This window comes from Coturnix japonica, chromosome Z, assembly GCF_054131305.1.
Source record: "Coturnix japonica strain WE chromosome Z, WE-NBRP24, whole genome shotgun sequence".
Classification (NCBI taxonomy): Eukaryota; Metazoa; Chordata; class Aves; order Galliformes; family Phasianidae; genus Coturnix; species Coturnix japonica.
In genome coordinates this window covers 27,047,732-27,068,699 of record NC_140702.1, presented here as the reverse complement: position 1 = coordinate 27,068,699, position 20,968 = coordinate 27,047,732, and the positions used below count along the sequence as shown (strand labels likewise).

Sequence of the window (20,968 nt, the reverse complement as noted above, 5' to 3'; positions counted from 1 at the left end):
ATAAATGTCAGACTCCGCAGTAGTACCACTCTCAGCTTGCTGACCAGTCACATGCCACTCCTGACAGCCATCCAGTTCTAACCCTTGTGTGCGCAGGACTCCAAAACACTGCACAAGGCAATACAAGTCCACCTTGTTTCACATGCTACGGCCCAGCAATACTGGACAATGTCACACTAGCCTTACACCTTCATTGTATATATGGTCCCCAGAAATACCCTATCAGGCAGTACTAACTTTACAAGGATCCAGTTAGACTTGTGAAGTCAAAACCAATTGGGAATGCATGGCAGTCTCTACACAGCATGCAAGAATGAATGAACAGAGTATTCTGTACTCTGTATGAGCACTTCAGTAGACATCAAGAACATAAGAGCAGGCTCAGAGGCACAAAAGGCTCTGTTTATTTTAAGGTCAACTACAAAGATTGTGCTGACAGCAAACAGTAAATTTACACCAATCTTACAAAGCAAGTTAACCTGTAAAAAGAAGCTTATTAAAACAAAGAAAGCTAATACTAGCAGTTTTATTTTTTTTTAATGAAACAAAATCATCTTTTAAGAATGCCCATATTGGTACCCTATTAGATTTTTGCTTATTACCAAGCAACTGAGACTTAGTGAACTATGTTCATCTTTAAAAAGGTGTAAAACAACAGACTGAGAGCAGAAGCTGAACAAGACAACTCTCAAAGGAACCTCACACTCCCTTTAAAGGAATTTAAATTTAAAATGAACATTCAAATGAACTTCAACATTCTCCAATTGCTCAACTGTTTGTATGAACACATATTGACTTCGCACATTGAATTTCAACTAATACTTAATGGAATCTTTAATTCATTTTTGTGACATTTAATTTCAGAAACCTGCAAGTCTAATAAATATTACACTGTTTTCTTTACCACTAATGTGGAAAAAGCTTTGAATGTAATTGTGTACTTAAACAGTTTAAATTGTACTTGCTGTGCTATTTAAAACCCACTGCATTGTGCACTACTTCAAATTTAGTTTTGAATTTAACTGTATTTCTGAGAATCGACTGCATACCAAATATCTTACTTTAGAAAAAAAATAATTCACTTGAAACCAGGCTGGCAAACAATGTTACAATTTTTGTTAATACGTGTAAAACATTAAAATAAACCTTATTTCCTTTTATTGTTCCAGTGCTAGCTGCACAGAATCACTAACACGTTCAGAGCTTGTTACACCATCTTCTTCCTCATCCTTATACCGTAGGCACATTGCTGGTTCTACATAATTTTTTTTTATAACCAGGGCTAGGAAAAAAAAAAAAAAGCAAGTAGTTAGTAAGCATTATCTTATTTCTTAACAAGCTGGAAAGATATGTTGCATATAGATAGCTTTTCCTCTATCACAAAAAGCAAATAATACAAAAAATACTTACTGCTATTTTATTACTTTACACTGTCAGTTGAGGTTCTTCCTGTTGAAGTACTATGATCCCAGAGCTGTAGCAACTGCTCTCCAATTTGCGGCTCTAGCTCCTAAAAATAAGCAGAGAAATAGAGAAGTTTTTACTGTATTGAACATAAACTACCTGTAACGAGACAGATAAAGGCGACTACTTTCAGTTCTTCTGGAAGAGCTCATTCTTTTTGCTTTTGAGACATATACTAGAACTCCCTGCACAAGTTTTTTGTTTGTTTTAAATAGGACTGCAAGAAGACAAAAGATCAGCCCAGTCTGTTTGAGCTGCTTTTCCATCCACAGTAACATACCAGTTTTTAAGAAGATAATTCTAACTGAACAGACCATCACTATACAGAAGAATAACATAACCTTGTGCCTTTCTAAAGCTAAAGATTATTATTCCCTATATTTTAAGCTTAATTCAGTACAGTGTGATGGTAAACGAGTAATAGGGTTGCTCTTTGCCATGGACATAAATAGAGAACAGTTGTGAAAATATCCTTAAAACTCTTCAGGTTTGAAGAACTATTTGCAATAGAATCAGAGAATCAATCAGGATGGAAAAGACCTTCCAAGACCATCAAGTCCAACCACAACCTAATTATACTACCCTGACTTTAACAACCCTCCCCTAAATCGTGTCCCTGAGCACCACATCCAAACCGCTTTTAAAAACATTCAGGGATGATGACTCAACCACCACCCCAGGGAGCCTGTTCCAGTGCTTAACAATCCTTTCTGTAATGAAGATTTTCCTCATATCCAATCTAAACCTCTCCTGGCACAGCTTGAGGCCATTTCCCCTCATCCTGTCACCTGATGAGTGGGAGACCAACCCCACTCTCACTGCAATCACCTTTCAGGTATTGGAAGAGAGCAGTGAGGTCTCCCCTCAGCCTCCTCTTTCCCAGACTAAACAATGAAAACTGAACAATATTTCAGAAAAGCTGTTCTAGCTGGGGTCTAAAGGTTATGACACTTTCAAAGAGTGGGTGAATATACAAGAACTTTGTATACAAATGATTGACAGTTTGATCTTTGACGTGTAACAGCTAGAGATAAATTCTGATATTTAAATTTTAACAGTAGATACAGAATAAGAAAGAACAAGGCCATTTTACAAAGATTTTCTATGTGAAGTATACAATCCTGTTAAAAGCATAAATACATCTTATTTCATATATTGCTTTATACTGAAGCGATAACGATTCAGTTTGTATAACCCGACCTACTGCTCTGAAGGTACATTGCAAAATTATTCTAAGGCTTTGTCTGCTATATTTACTTGTTCTTGTCTTACACCAAGATATCAATTAATTCAAGAATAATGCATTTGCATGGTGTGCAGAAATTAAGATTAACAGACAAATGAAGACAGCTCAGAGACATGAATTCCAAATATGGTAAAATAAATACAGTTCCAACAAGTAAAGGAGGCTCCACATGACAGTAACATTACCTGGCCATCTCTGCTTATCTGTACTTCCTTATTGTCATTCCAGGGGTTGAGCAAATGTTGTGTAAACTGGAAAGGAATGCTTTCTTTTCGGATCCATTCCACCTTAAACACACCTCCTAAACCAGTAGATCCCCAGCACTGACTTTGCTCACACCCTATCTCTGAAGACATTTTAGCAAATCCCTGGAACAAAAATTGAAACATGAAAGCAAGAACACAATATAATTATTTATATTTCACAACTGTGAAATTAAATAAAGACTGGACTGAAGACTATACATTCAGATTAGTTGTAGGGTGATCTCACAATGTCCCTCAAGTAGCTGGATGTATAAAAATTTACATCTAGAAAATCAAAAGTATCTTTCATTTTTCCTCTTCAAAGATGCTCTCTGAAATCTGACCACTGAGAAGAATCTGTTAATCACTCATGAAAACCCCTCAGCAAAGTCTTTAACATGTCATAAAAGCATCAATACTAACACTGTATTACATAACAGTCCATGAGCTATATTGTTAGTTGTAAATGCTTTTGCATTTTCATTCCCATCTTGTTAAATTTTCACATAGAATTAATAGAAGACAGCTGTTTATCAAAAACAGAAGTCAGAGTTCCTTTAGTTTTCTTTTCCTGCAAAGAAGTGGGAATTTAAAAAAAAAAAAAAAAAGAAAGAAAAAAAGACAAATATCCAGATATTATAAGAAAGAAAACAAAGAACAACATTTCTTCCAAATTATTTAAGCAGGACACCCCTACTTATCTCCTTCCTCCAAAACAAAAAAATAAAAACAACAAAACTACTAGCCTGGTATCTTTTCTGCCAGTCATCATGCTCTGCTTTTCTTGGACTGCTGAGTTAGCAGCATGCACTATTGCTTTAAGACATTGAATTGGACTTACATGGTAAGGTTTTGGTGGAAGGGGTTTGCATGGTAGCTTCTGTAAGCAGAATTAAACAGTGCCCCATGTGAGAGCAGAACCAGCTGCAGCTGCTCCAATAGGGATAGGCTGCTGCCAGTGCTGAGCCATAGGAGACAGTGGCTGTGCTCTGAGAGGATCAGATTTAAGAGAGAGGAAACTGTGGCATAACAGCAGCTAAGAGAGGAGTGAGAAATGGGACAAAAGCAACCCTGCAGGCCCTGAGACTTGTGCAAGAGAAGGGGAGGAGGCACTCCAGGCATATAACGGAAGCTCCGAGCAGCCCAGGAAAGGCCCATGAATCAGATTCACAGAGTTTGGAAGGGATCTCTGGATTTCAGTTTGTTCAGCCCTCCTAAAGCAGGTTTTCTCAAGTATGTTACACAGGAAAGTATCCAGGTGAGTTTCAAACATCCCCAGAGAAGTCTGTGCAGTCTCTCTGGATAGCTCATTCCAATGCTCTGTCAGTCCTCAGACTAAAGCTTTTTCTCACGTTCAGATGAAAGTTTCTGTGTTCCAGATTCTTGCCCTGTCACTGGCCACCGACAAAAAGAGCCCAGCCTCGATCTACTTGACACCCACACTTTAGATATTTTTAAGCACTAATAAGATCTCTCCTCAGTCTTCTCCAGATTAGTATCTCAGGTCTCCTAGTGTTACGTCATGTGAGAGATGCTCCAGGCCCCTCATCATTTTTGTGATACATTTTGTGGCCATCCACTGGATACTCTCCAAAAGTTCCGGCCTTTCTTGAACCAAGGAGCCCATAGTATTCCAGATATAACCAAAATACAGGATTTTTGGCATTTGATCTTGTTACAAGGTCATACAGCTGGCAGATCAAGCCCATCCAGATCCCTCTGTAGGGATTTCCTACACTCAGACAGATCGACATTTTCTCCCAACCTGGTGTCATCTGCAAACTTACTGAGGCATTACTCAGTCTCCTCACTCAAAGCATCAGCAAAAATATTAAATAAGGCCAGCTCCAGTACTGACCCCTGCAGAACACCACTAATAACCAAGAGGATTTAACTCCATTCACCTCCGCTCTTTGGGCCCAGCCAGCCAGGTTTTTAGCCAGACAAGTCAGTACATCCGTTCAAGCTATGGGCTGGACAGCTTCTCCAGAATACTGTGAGAAACAGGTCAAAGGTTTACAAAAGTGTAAGTAGACTATGTCCACATCCCTCACGATGAAGATGGTCAAGTGTGACCTGCCTTTCATGAACCCATGCTGACTAGGCCTGATCCTCCGCTTGTCCTGCATATGCTGCATGATTGTACTCAGGATTATCTGCTCCATGACTTTCCCTGGTACGAGGTCAAGCTGACAGGCCTGTAGTTTCCCAGCTCCGCCTCCTTGCCCCTTTTTGAAGATGAACTGACACTGGCTTTCTTCTTTTCCACGGACACCTTTCCCATTCTCCATGACCTCTCAAAGATGATAGAGTGGTTGGGCAATCACTGCTACCAGCTCCCTTAGAACTCATGGGTGCATCCCATTGGGACACATGGGTTTGTGTGCACTGAGTTTCCCTCAGTGATCTCTGCCCTGACTCCCCTTGACAAAGGAGAATTCCTCCTTTCTCCAGACTCTCTCTCAGCTCCAGGGTTGTGAATCCTGAGGAGAAGATAAGACTTAAGCAAAGAAGGCATTCAGTAACTGTCTTCTCAGTATTCAGTTACCAGGGCACTTATTCACATTTTCTCATCTTCCCTCTGATATTGATATACCTAAGGAAGCACTTCTTGCTTTCCTTGACCTCCCCCACCACATTTCACTCCAAGTGGGCCTTACCCTTTCTTGCTACATCCAGTACACCCTGACAACATTCTTATATTCCTCTCAAGTGGACAGATTCTTTTTACACATTCTGCAGATTTTCTTCTTCCGCACTGCTGCCTGTGGGGCCTGATGCTGGCGCACTGCTCTCCTGAAGGATGGGCCCTATGGTAGGGATCTCTGTCAGCATAGTGCCTGGAAAGCTGAAGCCCATGCAGGGCCAGTTCAGGAAGGACAGCATCCTGTGGGAGGAACCCCACATACAGCAGAGGATGGGAGTGACCACGTAGTGCTCTGGGGAGAAGGCAGATGAAGGTGGATAAAGTGGAAATATATTTTTAATCAGCTTTTAGTTTTCCCTTCACTAGTCTGTCAGTAATGGGCAACAAGTTACCTTTGTCTCCCTATGCTGTCTGCTTTGCCTATGAGATTTTCTTCCATCACACTCTCCTCACCTGAGGAGTGGGAGTGAGAAAGAGCTATATAGTGGGGCTTATCTACCAGCATTAAATCACCAGACATGCAATTGAGATAGATTTAGCTCAAGACAGACTTAAATGGAGATTAGTAGATGGAATGGAAATTTTAGAAAAGTGTGAAGTAAAGAGAGACTTGATGTGAGAAAACATCAATAGGAATGTAAGCTTCAAATTCTCATGAACGTTCAGCATATTGTGAAAAATGGAGGTCTGGCAACATCAACCACCTACACTCCAGATTTCAGCATATCTTTCTTTCCATGTGTTGGTACTCTCCAGAAAAGACAACAGATCATTTTCAGTATTAAATAACATGCCAAAATTTCTTTCCAATAGTACATCTGCTTTTGCCAAATAATTACATGGCATCACCAAGTGTCATGGGTTAACCAAAAAAAAAAACAGCTGCATTTATTTAGACTTGTTCATTAGACTAACTTTTGTAAACAGTACTATGTAAAAAAGAAAAATGAAGTTCAGTTTAGCCCTTTTTATAACACAGCTAGTACACAGCTTCACTCAATCAGGTCAGGTCTTTAACTTCCAATTAGATCTTATGTTCACAAGTATCATTCTAAACTAGAATTTACAAAATAAAGTATTACAGCATACTCTTTATAGGTTATGAAGACCACATTCTCTGATCTAAAAATCTGTGAAGTCAAGACAAAGCTGTTCAAGAATCATAATACAACTTCCTAGTCTTCTAGGTTTTAGAAATTACTTCTAAGACAGAAGAGACTTTATCCAAGTTTGTCATAAAGACATCTATGAGCCTCCCAGACTTAGAACTGCCACTGCATTGTAACTGCTTATACGCTTACAATGTTAGCTTTTGACTGCAAAGGTAACTGTAGCAATCCTTTAGCTTTTGTTTATTTGTAATGGGTTAATGTAGTTATTTCATTAAAAATTATCTGACAGAAAATGTCTGAACGCAATTCAGTCATTACTATTTGGGCAACAAAGTAAGTTACCTGAGAAGGTATATTATAGACAAGAATGAAGAACACTTTCCTTAACCATTATATTTGTTTGCTTTTACACTACACTAACTAGAAAGTCAAAAATCCTAAGAAAAAACTTTCACAATGGAGTCATCTGCTGCACTCTCCTAATAAGTAGTATTAAGTAAGGACTCACCTGAAAGTGTCCAGATCCTTGGACAGAAAATATTAAGTAAACCAAGTTGCTCTCCTGAAAAGCTCTGTTTAGTTTTTGTTCATTACTTGGCGTAGTAGACCATATACCTTTCTGCTGAGAAATATCAAGGTTTTGCAGATTGCTGCTCTTCATTATAAAGTACCTAACCGGCATACTTAGCCTTGGTGAAGGAGTTTTGGAACCCTGGAAAAATTAAGTTATGATGAAGTTATATGACGTTATGATGACGTTTTAGTTTTCAACTTTTACCGCATGAAGACAATTCCTTTGACTGTATTCCTGCTCTGCAACCCCAGACTGTACTACAAACACAGAACTTCTGAGTTAGTTCTGTATGGATTGGTTTTTAAATGCATTTCAGATCTATTTCACATTTTTGAAGCACTTTTCAAAACAAGTATTCATGAGAAGCAGCAAATAAGCAAGACAGAATACGACTAGATAGTCTTGTGATTAACTTAAATGCTTTGAAATTTGACACACCTTGAGAGTGTCCTTCTAGAAATTAATCCTTCTTGACTGTTGGCTGAATTACCCCAGGAAACACAGATTCTCTTTTACACTGACTAAATTTTAAAATTGGTATGACTTAAAAAATATTCAACTCTCCAATGCTAATGTGGCAATACCCAGAGGAATAATAAGTTTTCTTCTCAGTGACTGGTTTACTATTACTTTGGATGACTATTTAAGCATACTGGGAGAATTACAACAGCAACACAAAGATCTTAATTTATACATGTAATGCACAGCAGTTGTCAAAAGGTATCAGTGAGCTTAATTTCTGAAAATCTATTGGTATCAGAGTGGGTAACTTACGAATAATACCTTTCCAGACACCTGAGAAGGACTAGCACACGGGCTAGGATAGCAGCTGCTGTCTGTAGATTTCACTGATGACTGATCTGACTTCTCATCTGATGTTCGTTTTGAATTATTTTTTTCTTTGTATCTCCTTGACTGATGAAATGATGAAGGTGCAGACTTCCTTACAACTCTAAAGGTAGAGGTTGGAACAGTGTTAACATACGAGAGTTTGACAAGCAGTCACAGAAGTACTTATGTATACATATCAGTGTATTATGTAACTACGTACACTATAGAAATTACAAACTTTCACAGCTAAAAGAACCTTATGTTTTCTGTAATTTTTCAAAAGCTTACTTTTCAGCATTAGAGGAATCATCAGATAATTCAGTTTCTGCTGAGCTGCCGCCTGACCTCCAGGCAGGTGCTGAAGGAAGTTCGTTGTAAGAAACAGGCCTTGGCCTCTGACCAACTCCTGAAGGCTGCAGCAAACCTGCAGACTGTTCTTCAGTACTTAAAACAGATATAATTGCTCTTAGAGTTATTTCGTCAGCTTGAGACCATGGTTTCGAAGGAGCTCGCATACGTCGCAAAAATAAGCTATGCCACTTGAGTTTGAGTTGCATCAGCAAACCAGCAACCTATAACAAATACAAATTGTTAAACACTAATATAAGTCAGATCACACAGGGATAGCCTCTCTTATCAGGCAGTATCTGGTATGCTAGAATGAACAGAGTGCAAGCCAACAGGCAATGTTAAACCACCAGTAAAGCCGGAAAACAAACAAACATAGGAACTTAGCAGCTTTCTTTAAATGGAGGAGAAAAGGCACTTTAAGGTCATTACTAGAACTTTTTATTTCAATTAGCTCTATAAGGAATCCAAAATTATACAGTAAACTTACAGAATTTATTTTTCACTTTTATCCATCATGTATGTATTAAGTGTTTGAGAATACAGACTGCACAGAGAGAAAATAAAGCATTACATGATTTTTAAGGAAGAATTCCTAAGGGAGATCATTTTCTTACGCAAATTAACTCAAATTACAACATATTTTAGAAAACCATAATTTAAGTTCCATTTTATCTAAAAACTGTTTTGGACACTTTTTAAATATAGCATTATTATTGTATCTGAATGTTGAATGTTTAATAATCCACTAATAACTCCAGCTTCTAAAAATACTCAGAATTTCTCTATACATTACTTACTTCAGAGTCCAATTTGAAATGGAGCCATTCATCTAGCTTCAGTAGTGCCACATTAGATCTTTCGTCCTCCATCCCACTATCACTGTCATCGTTAGATACCCTATTTCCTGTATTAAACGTATATAAAACAAGCATTAACATTTCTACACAATCATCACTTAGATGTAAACTACTCAATAACATATTATTTTATTACATTATTTCACTTCTCAAAGAAATACTTTAAAATGATATTTATTTGCAATGAATGCATCTCAGTAACAAGTCTGCTTATTCTTCACTTTCTTCAGTAGAACTCCAGTACCTAAAATTCTGGAGGGTCCTGTCACATAAGCACCCGCATTCATGACTAAAGCCACATAACAATTTCTTGATATTCATGAAAGTTATTACACAAACTTTTGGCTTGAAGCTCTTTGCAAAACCACACACTGCTCTATGTTTTATTTCCTAGTAAAACAGAAGATATAAACAGCTACAGATATATATTTGTGTGAATATATATGCTCTATTAAATTGGATTCTCATTTCCAGAAGTAATTCTTGATTTCTATTTAAAAAAAAAAAAAAACAACAAACCAAAACAAACTATTTTTTAAGGGTAATAGCCAAGGAGCAAGACAAGAAAGATTAAAAGTGCCTCTTATTTTGATTCAAATTAGAAATTGTAGGAAACGGGTGGGAAAATAGATTAACTTCTATTCCCATGGCACCAAACTTAAATGAAGAAAATAAATGAAAATTTCTTTGTACCTTCCCACTAAATGTCATTAAAAGGAGAACATAACTGCTAATCATTAAAACGCATTTTCTATCTACAAGAAATTCAAATGTTTTGCCATATTGCTTCTAAATTGCTATTTAGTTTAAAGTAAATGGCACAAATTATCAAATAAAGTGATCTGTAGAGGAAAAAAGTGTGCACATCACACTTCTTAGTGCTAATATTTACAGTAGACATTTCACAGTATTATTTGCATTCCTTATTCCATCACTAATTATACTTTATTATAATTTGTGAGACTTCAGGACTACATAGCTACAATTTAAGAATATTAATCCATTCTACTCGTACACATGAGTTTAAGTAATTTAATATAACAATACTGACTTTCTAACAGAAAAATAATACTGGTTGCTATGGAAATACTACATAAGAAAACTGTAAATTATTCTCAGAACTTTACACTTTACATCAAACTAAGTGCTAATACATCAAAGTGCCTTCTGTGCACACTACTGTCATTCCCAACATCTCAGACAAGTTCTTCCAAGTTGGAATAAAATGCTTACTGCCACCTTGAAGTTAAAGCCCACGTTGGCCCTGCATTCACAGGTGACAAGACTGACTTAATTTACCAGTTAAGTTTTAAGTACTGCTGAGAGGCAGGAGGAGAGCAAAAAGAACAGAGCAGAAACAGAGTAACTACTACCATCTTCTACAATCTAGAAACAACTACCACAGACACAGTTCAGAAAAGCTTGTTCTAAAGTTTATATAACTTTATCTAGGGAAAGAGTAGGACCTCCTAGATTTATACCTCCAGTGGTGTCCACCACCGTAGGGTTTTATAGAGATGCCAATACCATTTCACATCAAGTCCAGATCCACCTTGTTAATCCACCATATCAAAGCCTATGTAATTCAGGGTATTCTCCAGGAAGCATAAGTCATACTCACCCACCCTCAGCATCTTTCAAACTAATTCAGGCATTAAAACAGCAGCAGATTTTCAAGTTAAGAAAATCATGTTTTCTTAAGCAAAACACAAAGGGCTCAAAGCTGCTTTGGATGTGACTGTACTGAAGCACAGAACCTTTTGGCATCCTGACTGCCTGCACAGGGCTGGGTGTTTAAAGGGACGGTCCTCTCATGCCACAGATGCTATGTGGATTTAAGTGGATCACACTGATACACAACATGCTCAAACAAAGAACTGTAGGAATCTCAGAAGTGACTAACAACCAGCTGGAAGGTGAAGATTTCAGACTATCACCAGAAGAGGAAGTGATGCATGCTGAAGAGGTTGCACTATATAATAAACTGCCAAAAAGTGAGAAGAAATATGCCTCATTCACTGATGGGTCCTGTCACTGTGAGAAAGCATCAGAAGTGGAAGGCTGCAGTACAGAGTCCAACACAAGTTGCAGAAGTTAAAAGGAGAATGGAGCCAAATTTGCAGAATTAAGGACCATCCAGCTGGCTTTAGATATTGCTGAATGAGAGGACAGCACTCTACCTCTACACTGAATACTGGATGGTGGCAAGGAAGCAGAAGAACTGGCATAAAGAACCAAACTTGCCTGGGCCACTACAGAATCTACATTTCTTGCTAGTTCATTTTTAATTAGCTGTAAATAAACTGACAAGGTAATGGAGAATTAACTAACTATTATCAAAGAATTTATGAAGTAGCTGCCCAATCATACTTATAGAGCGCTAAGTCAGAAGGGATTGGCTCAACTTTAACAAAGTCATTATAGTTCAGAAAAGCCATTCTGTGATACTACTGAATGTTAGTTTGGAAGGGATATTACAGAACATCCAGCTCCAAACCACCTGCCTTGGTCAGGGTTGCCAGCCACAACATCAGGCTGCCCAGGGACCTATCCAACCTGACCTTGAATGCCACCTATAATGAAGCATCCACATCTTCTCTGGGCAACCTGTCCTAGTGCTTCAACACCTTTTGAGTAATAAATTTTTTCCCAACATCTAACCTAGATCTCCTCTCTTAGTTTAAAGCCATTACATTTTGTCATATTACCATTAGACAGCATAAAAGTTGGTGTGCTCCTGCTTGTAAGCTCCCTTCAAGTACTGGAAGGCCACAATGAGGTGTCCCCAAAGCCCTCTCTTCTCCAGGCTAAACAAGCCCAACTCCCTTGGTCTTTCTTTAAAACATATGCACTCCAGTCCTTTGGTAATCTCTGTGGCCCTCCTCTGGACTCACACCAACAGCTCTGCATCCTTCCTGTACTGGAAGCCCCAGGCTTGGACACTGTACTCCAGATGAGTCCTCACAACATCAGAGCAGAGAGGGACAATCACACCCCTCACCCTGCTGACCACCCCTCTTTTGAATGATATAGCTGCTCTTTTGAGGCTGCAAGAGCAGAACAGTGGTTCATGTCCAGGCTGCCTCCAATCTTAACCTCTTTAATGATCTTCTCTTCCACACTGATGAGCACCAGTTCCAGAAACATTTCACCTCTAGTGGGTCTATCCCATACCTGGAACCAGACAGTTATCACCAATGGACTCCAGGAATCTCCTGGATCATGTGCAGTTTTTCTGTATTGCTTTCCCAGCAGATATCTGAGTGGTTGAAATCTTCCACCAGGATGAGAGCCTGTGAGCACAGTGCCTCAAGGCTGAAGTAAAAAAGCCTTGTCAGCAGGCTCCCCATGATTAGAGGTGGTGTGTAATAGACCCCAACTACCAAATGTTTTTTACTGGGCCAGTCCCAAATTTTAACCCACAAGCTCTCAATCTTTCTTCATTTCCATTTCTCAGAGGCACCTCTTCACAATCTATTCACTTCTTAACAATAGAGGGAAACTCCCCCACCTCTCATACCTTGTCTTTCCCTTGTGAAAAGCTTAGAGCTTTCAATCATAGTATTCCAGTTATATGAGTTTTCCCACTGTTTTGCTGTGATAGCGGTAAGATCACAGTTTTCCTAAAGCAGCAGCATTCCCTCATTTCTCCCCAGTTTACATCAAAATGTTACACATTTAGAAGATCATTTGTGCGTGCCTGAGACACTACTTACAGAGCCAGAAAACTATTCTTTAACAGCTACAGGTACTGTAGCTTTGTAGCTTTAAGAATTCATAAACACACATTACACATTCTTGTGAAATAAGCTTTCTATGTCACATACTACTATATATCCAATTGAAGCATTCCAAATCCAAAACCCCATGTACCTCGAAGGGACAAAGGCTCTTGCAAAGCACTACGTGGTAACCTAGTTGGTCCAGAGAAGAGTACCACAGCGACAGGTGTTACAGCTGAACAACATCTGATATTTGCTATCCTGTGAGCTCTTGTCATTTCATCATATATAAGCCAGTCAGTAGGGAGTGCCTGAACAGCTGCAGCTTGCCCATTTGATGGCGGGATCTGCACAAGAGCAATTGAGAGACTAGGCTGTTTTAATCTCTATTTGTAATTAAAATAAATTTAAACACATTTCTCATTTTAAACATATTTATATGTGAACAGATACATACACAGCAAAACTCAATCATACTTTAGAAGAACATTCAAGCATCTTTGAAGGTAAATCTTTTTTCTCTACACCTCTAGAAATGTCATTTTCAGAGCAGAACTTCTTGCTACTATGATCAGATATTACTGTATCTCTAAAACAGGTTCGTAATTAGAGTATCTCCTTTTTTTAATGTCATATTATCTTGTCCCACATGGAAGGGTTAAATGAATTAACTTCAGGTGAAAAAACTGTGAAACTAAGCCAGTGCTTTACTTTTATCAGCTGGCAGGAAAAATATTCTCTGAAAACAGTGTCTGAAAACAAGCATATACAGGCTTCTTTAAAGTACTGACAAACTGAGAGGGACATTTCCAAAACGTTCCTAAGTTTGACAGAACATATTTGAATCTGCAATTCAAAACAAAAAGAATAGTAGATATTACCTTTTTATACTGGGCCTGGCTAAGAACAGATGTAGGATGCAATCGCACTTTCTTCTCTTTCGGTCCTGTCAAAACCAGGCTTTCCCTGTCCACATGCACTAGATTGGGATACATCCCAGCCACTAAGGCAGCTTTAACAACAGCCCAGTTTTCAGAGTTAACGTTAACATCTCTAATATCAGCACCTCCTCTGGCTCTGACAAAACCTGAAGTGGACAAAGAAATTACAATTCAAAAATTTGTTCTGAAAAGGAATTTGAGACAAAAGCTGAAATAAACTATGCATTTGCTGCATTTTTCACACTGCCAACCTTAACAGCACCAAGAAAAAAAAATCTGACAGAAACACTTGATATTTTATACTAACACAAAACACACCTCATTCTTACAATGCAGACATCTCATACAGAAACAAATTAAAAAAACATAAAAATTCAAGGCAACACATTACATATGAGTCAGCATATTTCTTAAGAAAACTGGTGGAATGTGGACATATGAGGATAATTTCACTTAGATTAGCATCTAATTCTGTTACCAGCTACAGCTCCTCACTCTAGAATCTTCACCATACTCAGAAAGTACATGTCCATTTCCGATTAGGAAAGGAAAACAACATCAAAGAATATTATTCTATAATCTATATACACTTGTACCAGACTGAATTCAAAAACTATGTTAAAAAAAAAAATAAATCTGAGCTACTTACCTAAAGCTCTAAGCTGACCAAGTAACTGTGCTCTCATTCCGATGATGATTTCCATTGTAGCTTGAGAAAGAAAGTTCTTTTCACAGAAGGCCCTCTCCCAGCCATCACTTTGTGCCTTCTGCCATGCCTACAAAGAGAATTTTTTAGATAAGCAAATCTATGGGCAAATCTGAAAACAAGAAAATATACTTAAAGAACAATGACATTTGTGCTAATAAAATTAGGGCAAAAGTAATTCCCAAACTGAAACGTATCAAACCATTTCTCTAGTCAAGTACTAAATTTTTTACCCTGTCCTCTACATTAACTTAATCTATCTCCAAATTATTCTCTATCCTGTTAAAATGATAATGGTTAGAATTTACATTAAAAAAGTATAAAAACGAAAAGCTAAAGACAATGTTCCCTTTTATATCCAATGTTATAGATATATAATTTACTTCAGTACATAAGCTATTATTAGTAGCCTTTCTGAAGATGAATTAATACCTGGAAAGCCCTGAGGAGCACCATATGGTCACTAAATGTTCCTGCAGCTAAACGTTTTCTGCACACCATAGCTGCACGCTTTTGAGAGGCCACCGCAGGTAAAACAAAAGGGTCTCGATATGCAAGAGTGCAAGCAATAGTGAGAATAGGATCCAGGCACTTCAGAACAACAGCACACAGCACCATTTTACCAAGGTGTGGCTCTACTGGTAATTCAGCAAGATGATAACCAAGTTCGGTGAGGTCTTCCCAGGCATCCATGGCATCTATTTTCTGATAAATAAACAATAAATGGGGGGACGGGGAAGAAGAGCACAGACAAAAATAATACACTGTGAAAATAGAAAGGATGTGAATACGAGACATTAAATAGACTTGTTCTGACTACTAACAATGTAAGTCAAACTCCATATGAAGTTTGAGACCACATTCTTAAGCATTCTTTACCCTTAACATGAAAACATTACAAAAATGAAAACAGACAAGAACACAAAGCATCCTTAAGTAACTAAACAGTCTCAAGAAACACAAAACTCAGTAATATGTTTCCACACCACAAGCACAGAAGCAAATACAATTCCATCTAGATCTGTACCTATGCTGACCTTGAGCATCTGTATGGCGTTGTTCACAATTGCAGCTGGTGGAGGATCAGGAGCTTTCATGAGAAAGTCAACAACTGCGCAATTTACTGGAGCCAGTAGTTTTGTGTGTAAACAAAGCTCCTACAAGTTAAAAATTAAATGTTAAGATTACACAACAAAAATCCCCTCTTACTGTAACTGATAACATGGCTAGACATAGTAAATATATTAAAGTTGTAATTCATAAGAAAACACATGCCTGAAGTGGCATTCTTCGAAGTTCTGGAGTCTGAAATTCCAACATATTCTGAAATCGGAGCCTGCTGAAGAGACGGAAGCAGACTCCAGGTCGACAGCGCCCAGCTCTTGAATATAAAATATGGTAAGCTGTTAATTACAGCATCTTTTAAAACAAATTAAAAATGCACACTCACAAAAAAAAAAAAAAAAATTAACTCCCCCATAAAACATACATATGCATGCAAAAATATCCCACAAATATGGAACAGAAATGTAGAAGCATATGTAAGCAAAATGTTGTCATCTAGCCCAAATACCACACTTGAAGCAAGGGGCTTCTAGAAAATGAACTACTTTTGATAATTGCTATTACGATTTTAGCCTAACACTGGATGATCTAGAGAAACTAAAACATGTTAAGTAAGCAGTCGCTGAACATCTGAAGTGTTGGGGTTTTTTTGTTTGTTTTCTAACCGTAGGTCAATCCAAATCACATTGTTTTTGCTATAAGGAATATATTCAATTCTTCCTCTGGTAAAAGGCCCTCAATGTGCCCCAAGAAGCTGAGAGTCAATACAGAGTAAAAAGTACAGCAAGGACTGAACAACTGAGTGAGGGGTCAAACAGCAAACACTCGCAAGCACCCTGAAATTCCAACAGACTAATACCAATACTGTAGAAGCAAATGTAGTTATTTATTCCACATAGCCCTGACCCAGCAATGGGAAGAACAGAAGTCAAGAATTTTTTTGATTCCCAAGTCACACTTCTATTGGGAAATTACTCCAAGGAAGCATATGCTGACCCTTGCTTTTTCCATAAAAAATTAATACTGGCCATTGTCAAAGTCTATACTGGACTGTGCAGTATTGTTATCCAGCACTGTTCCTCTTACATTTAGTACTTTACCCTTAGCATACAGGGTAGTGGATTCTTGCAAGATAAAAATAAGTATGAAGTACTTATTACCTCCCTTTTCTCTGCAGAGCACTGGCTTTTGAAATCCACACAGTTTTTAACATTGTAACACAACTCAGTGCATCAAAAGACTTCTAAAAAAGAAAAGCAAGGAAATAAAAAAAGATTTAATAGGGTACATGAAAGAAAAATTACTAATGACCTAGATCATCAACAGATGCTCTCCTAAAAATGATACTAAGCACCACTAGCTTCTAGCACACAGTTATATTCTAAAGTACTTTGTTGTAGGTGGATTTATGCGACCTCTTCAGCAATATCTTTGTGCTACAGTTTTCTAAATCAGAAACTTCCTAGGATAAGTAAAGAAATGATGAGTTGTGCTTTGCACTATCACAGAAAGCAAAAATACGTTTTGCTCATTTCCTTGACTGGAAATTATGTTCTAGTCTTCCAGTACTTGGTACAGAAATACAAGATACTTGTATAAATACAAGAAGTTGATTGATTTGCTGAATGAACATCCCATGAAATCTAATATTTTCTACTCCATACATTAAGTCTTGAATAGTTCTTTAATTACATCATTTGTGTTTATTTGACAAGCCACTAGTGAAGGGGCATTCAGCATACCATAAACATTTGAAAACTTAATACTGGATTACACCTGATTCAGATACAATAAAAGAAAAAAAAGAGAACTCCCAGTATTCTCCAGCTCACAGGAAGATGAGGGTCTAAACTAATGGACTTCAATTAACATACAAGCAGAAGGGCTGAGTTACTTTTGTATTTAGCAGTAGCTTTTCCAGGGTTTTTAAGCAGCTGGCTGTCACAAAGCAATTTTTTTCATCTGTATTATAAAGAAATCATTGTTATAAAGAAAAGGGATGTCAAAACTTCTCAACACATTTTTTTACTTTACATGTACCAGGTTTTTTAAACTGCCAATAAAAAACACTACTTCCCCAAAAGTTACAGATTTGTATTATAATTTTAAAATAATCTTAAGAAATTTACTTCCCGAAGAAAGTTTAAGCCAATCATACCTCTTTCATCTTTCCCGAATCAATAACAAATACAACATCATTGACTGTGATACTGGTTTCCGCAATATTAGTAGAAAGAATCTGCAAGTAAAAAAAAACAAAAACACTACCGTAACTGTAAAAGCAAAGACTACATAGATTGGTATCTGAAGAAGTCATCTGATACTTGCTATTTTGCGGATGCCAGAAGGTGGAGTTTTAAGCACGTTTTTCTGATCCAAAGTCTGCATATTTGAATGAAGCATGAATACTTGGTATCTAATGCAGAAAAAGAGTAGTTCTTAAGTACATTTAAAGGGAAAAAATAAAAACCTAAAGGCAACAGTGAAAACTAAGAAATTTTACCTGTGAGCATTATCAACAAATCTCTTGTCATCAAAAATAATACGGTTCCTCAAGCTAATTATCTCATCATATCCAGGAAGAAATACTAAAATTGATCCTGAAAAACAGAATCAATTTACAACATTTAACCAAACATTCACTTCAAATACATAAAAATACAAGTTAGTACTATGTGCACTGCTAACCAGAAGGTCATCCCTTTCTGGTATTACTGAAAAACAACAGAATCAGAATTTGAATCTGCAGCAATAACATGAGACTGTGTATGTACACCTACCCCCATCAGAACTACTGCAAATGTTGTGAAGTAAGTGCATAATCAGGTCCAGATCCACCTTCTCATCATCAAGACTGTGATGATAAGCTTTCAACAATTCTCTGTCCTCTGCTCCAAGGTCATTACCACCTGCTTGGACCAGAGAACTTTCATCCAGATTTCCAAATTCCACTGAAGCACTAAAACATATAAATATTCAGCACAGAATTAATGTTACTTGCACACAAAGTAATTTTAATGTAGGTATATAATGCATCAACAACACTGAATAAAACACCATAGATTCACTATTTTCACTTCTGACGCTTATTTTGGAAACATGGCACAGAAACAGTATCTCCTCCTATACGAGGGCTGCTCCACAAGTAACACCTCCTGCTTTATTATGCTGGCCAGTGTCATCAGAGGCAGACGTTGGCAGCAGAGGTTGAACCTTACAACCAACATTCCATTACATTCTTCTGCTATGTAACAGACAACAGCAGAGGGGAAGTCTGACAAAAGGGCATCTGACACAAGGCTGCATTGTTGAATTACTCCATGAGGAAAAAATGGCACTCACTGGCTTGCTGAACATTCATGGAGACCGAACAGTGGATGTTAGTAAAGTGAGGCAGTGGCAGGTACACTTCAGCAGCGGCTACAGTGATGTGAAAAAACAAGTCAGGTTCCGGACAGCCATCCACAGTTGCCACATCTCACAATAAAGAGCACCTTGATCAGCTCATCCATGTCAATCAGCTAATGGTGCTGCAAAATTAGTGCTCTGTAGCTGAGCACTATCAAGTAGTGTTGTTGTGCTCTTCGTATCTGTTGCCATTGCCATGGAAATAAGTAGGAGGCATTACTTGCAACACAACCTACATATTTCTGTAAGTTACCATAACCATATTTTGACTAGACATGGAAATTCCAACTATGATGACAGAGGACAACAAAAGCTAATGGCAGAAAGAAGTTTGTACACCATATTTATCATAGGAGCTACGAATCTTGCTGTTTAGGTCCTATTTTAGAGCACATAGAACTAAAAATTGTTCTGATAAAAATGTGGCAGGCACAGAAGTTCACATACTACGTTAAACAATTGTTTTAGCAAAGCAGCCATAGCTTACCTGTAAGATTCCAACAGGTCAACCACCTCTGTTTGTCCAAAGTGCTTAGCCCAGTCTATAGCCATCCTGAAAGAGTTGCATAATAGTCCTTATCACTTCAAAAGATACGTGAGATGACAGCTGACACACTGCACTATTCTATCATTCCTCCATTACCATTTAAGTAGTAACTTTACTGACAGATCTGAATCTTTCCCAATACAAAAATGCGTATAGTAAGTAGCCACATGATTTTTAAATAGTTGCAAATTTTTATCAATGTGAACATTACCTCTACACAGCAATACATGCAAATACACAAAAAGGAAGGAGTAGAATTCGACATTCCTTCAAACAAAAATCAACGTGTACAGCTAAGCCATGCCTTTCTAAGGGTCCTTTTATTAACTCCTTCAAATCATCTCAAGAATTTAGATGTTTTTCTCCAAAACATCTAAAAATGCTGAGCTTTTTGATATCTTATGGAAACCATTCTCTTCACAAAGCAGATCATTCTGTTTTCTTTTTAAACTGTATTCCTTCTCTAATTTTTCAAATGACACCTAGAATCCTAACTCTTACCCTTCCACACTACAATGATTTACAGTAGGCTCCTGTTTTCTAAAGATAAATCCACGGTAATAAAAATCTGAATTTTTAGATATTAACAGGGATTTTCTTACATGCTACAATATACCTGCAGCCACAACACTTTTTTTTTTTTTTTTTTTAATTGAATTAAATCTATTAAGAAAGATTTCCGTATTTTGCTAATCAGAGGTTACATCAGGTTCCTTGAAAGCAGAAGTATGTAAACTATTTTAGACACTGCCTGCAAATTATCTTAGAATTTATGGAAAACAATCTGATGAAACAAACTCTAAATTACTGTGACTATTAAAACTTAACACCACCTACAGCACTCTGATATATCACTAAATTAAAAATTCTGTTATATGTTTTAAGTTCTCATTTTTATATTGGGAAATAAATCTCTTTCACTTCATTTGTTTGTTTTTACCAGCCATTGGATGATTTGCAGTGGACACTTGCTCCCATACTGATCAGTTGCTCTACTTGACTTAGAAAGCCTCTCCCTGAAGCGATCATAAGTGCAGTTGCACTGGTTTCACTGTGCCTATAATCAACTGAGAAGTAGAACAAATTAACAAAAACAATATACACTTTTTTCATCTAAACAAAACAAGAATATGACTTCTCATCCACCAGTTAATTCATGTGAATTTATAGCATTTCTAAAATAGTATTAGCCTATTTGTCAATACTCCCAAACAAGAATGGTAACAAATAAGGGAACAGTTAGTGGATTATG

At 37.4% G+C, this 20,968-nt stretch overlaps 1 protein-coding gene across 8 annotated transcripts in view; it reads right to left on the bottom strand.

Annotated features, from left to right (window-relative positions):
* Positions 1-381: 381 nt before the first annotated feature.
* The window catches only part of YTHDC2 (YTH N6-methyladenosine RNA binding protein C2), a 34,777-nt gene continuing 14,190 nt past the window's right edge, over positions 382-20,968 (bottom strand). For 2 of the 8 annotated variants that reach the window (XM_015849408.3, XM_085528367.1), the window contains 20 exons: positions 20,657-20,783; positions 19,657-19,722; positions 18,542-18,720; positions 18,265-18,361; positions 18,090-18,177; positions 17,920-18,000; positions 16,922-17,004; positions 15,972-16,077; positions 15,734-15,853; positions 15,129-15,401; positions 14,640-14,766; positions 13,931-14,136; positions 13,201-13,396; positions 9,268-9,374; positions 8,408-8,691; positions 8,063-8,240; positions 7,223-7,426; positions 2,896-3,078; positions 1,411-1,510; positions 382-1,282 (listed from right to left, as the gene is read on the bottom strand). In XM_015849408.3, coding sequence (XP_015704894.1) covers positions 1,421-1,510; positions 2,896-3,078; positions 7,223-7,426; positions 8,063-8,240; positions 8,408-8,691; positions 9,268-9,374; positions 13,201-13,396; positions 13,931-14,136; positions 14,640-14,766; positions 15,129-15,401; positions 15,734-15,853; positions 15,972-16,077; positions 16,922-17,004; positions 17,920-18,000; positions 18,090-18,177; positions 18,265-18,361; positions 18,542-18,720; positions 19,657-19,722; positions 20,657-20,783 — 2,795 coding nt within the window. In that variant the 3' untranslated portion in view covers positions 382-1,282; positions 1,411-1,420. Of the gene's footprint in view, positions 1,283-1,410; positions 1,511-2,895; positions 3,079-5,686; positions 5,895-7,222; positions 7,427-8,062; positions 8,241-8,407; positions 8,692-9,267; positions 9,375-13,200; positions 13,397-13,930; positions 14,137-14,639; positions 14,767-15,128; positions 15,402-15,723; positions 15,854-15,971; positions 16,078-16,921; positions 17,005-17,919; positions 18,001-18,089; positions 18,178-18,264; positions 18,362-18,541; positions 18,721-19,656; positions 19,723-20,656; positions 20,784-20,968 lie in introns of those variants that run through there. The other 6 variants (XR_014939199.1, XM_015849409.3, XR_014939200.1 and 3 more) reach the window with 6 other exon arrangements.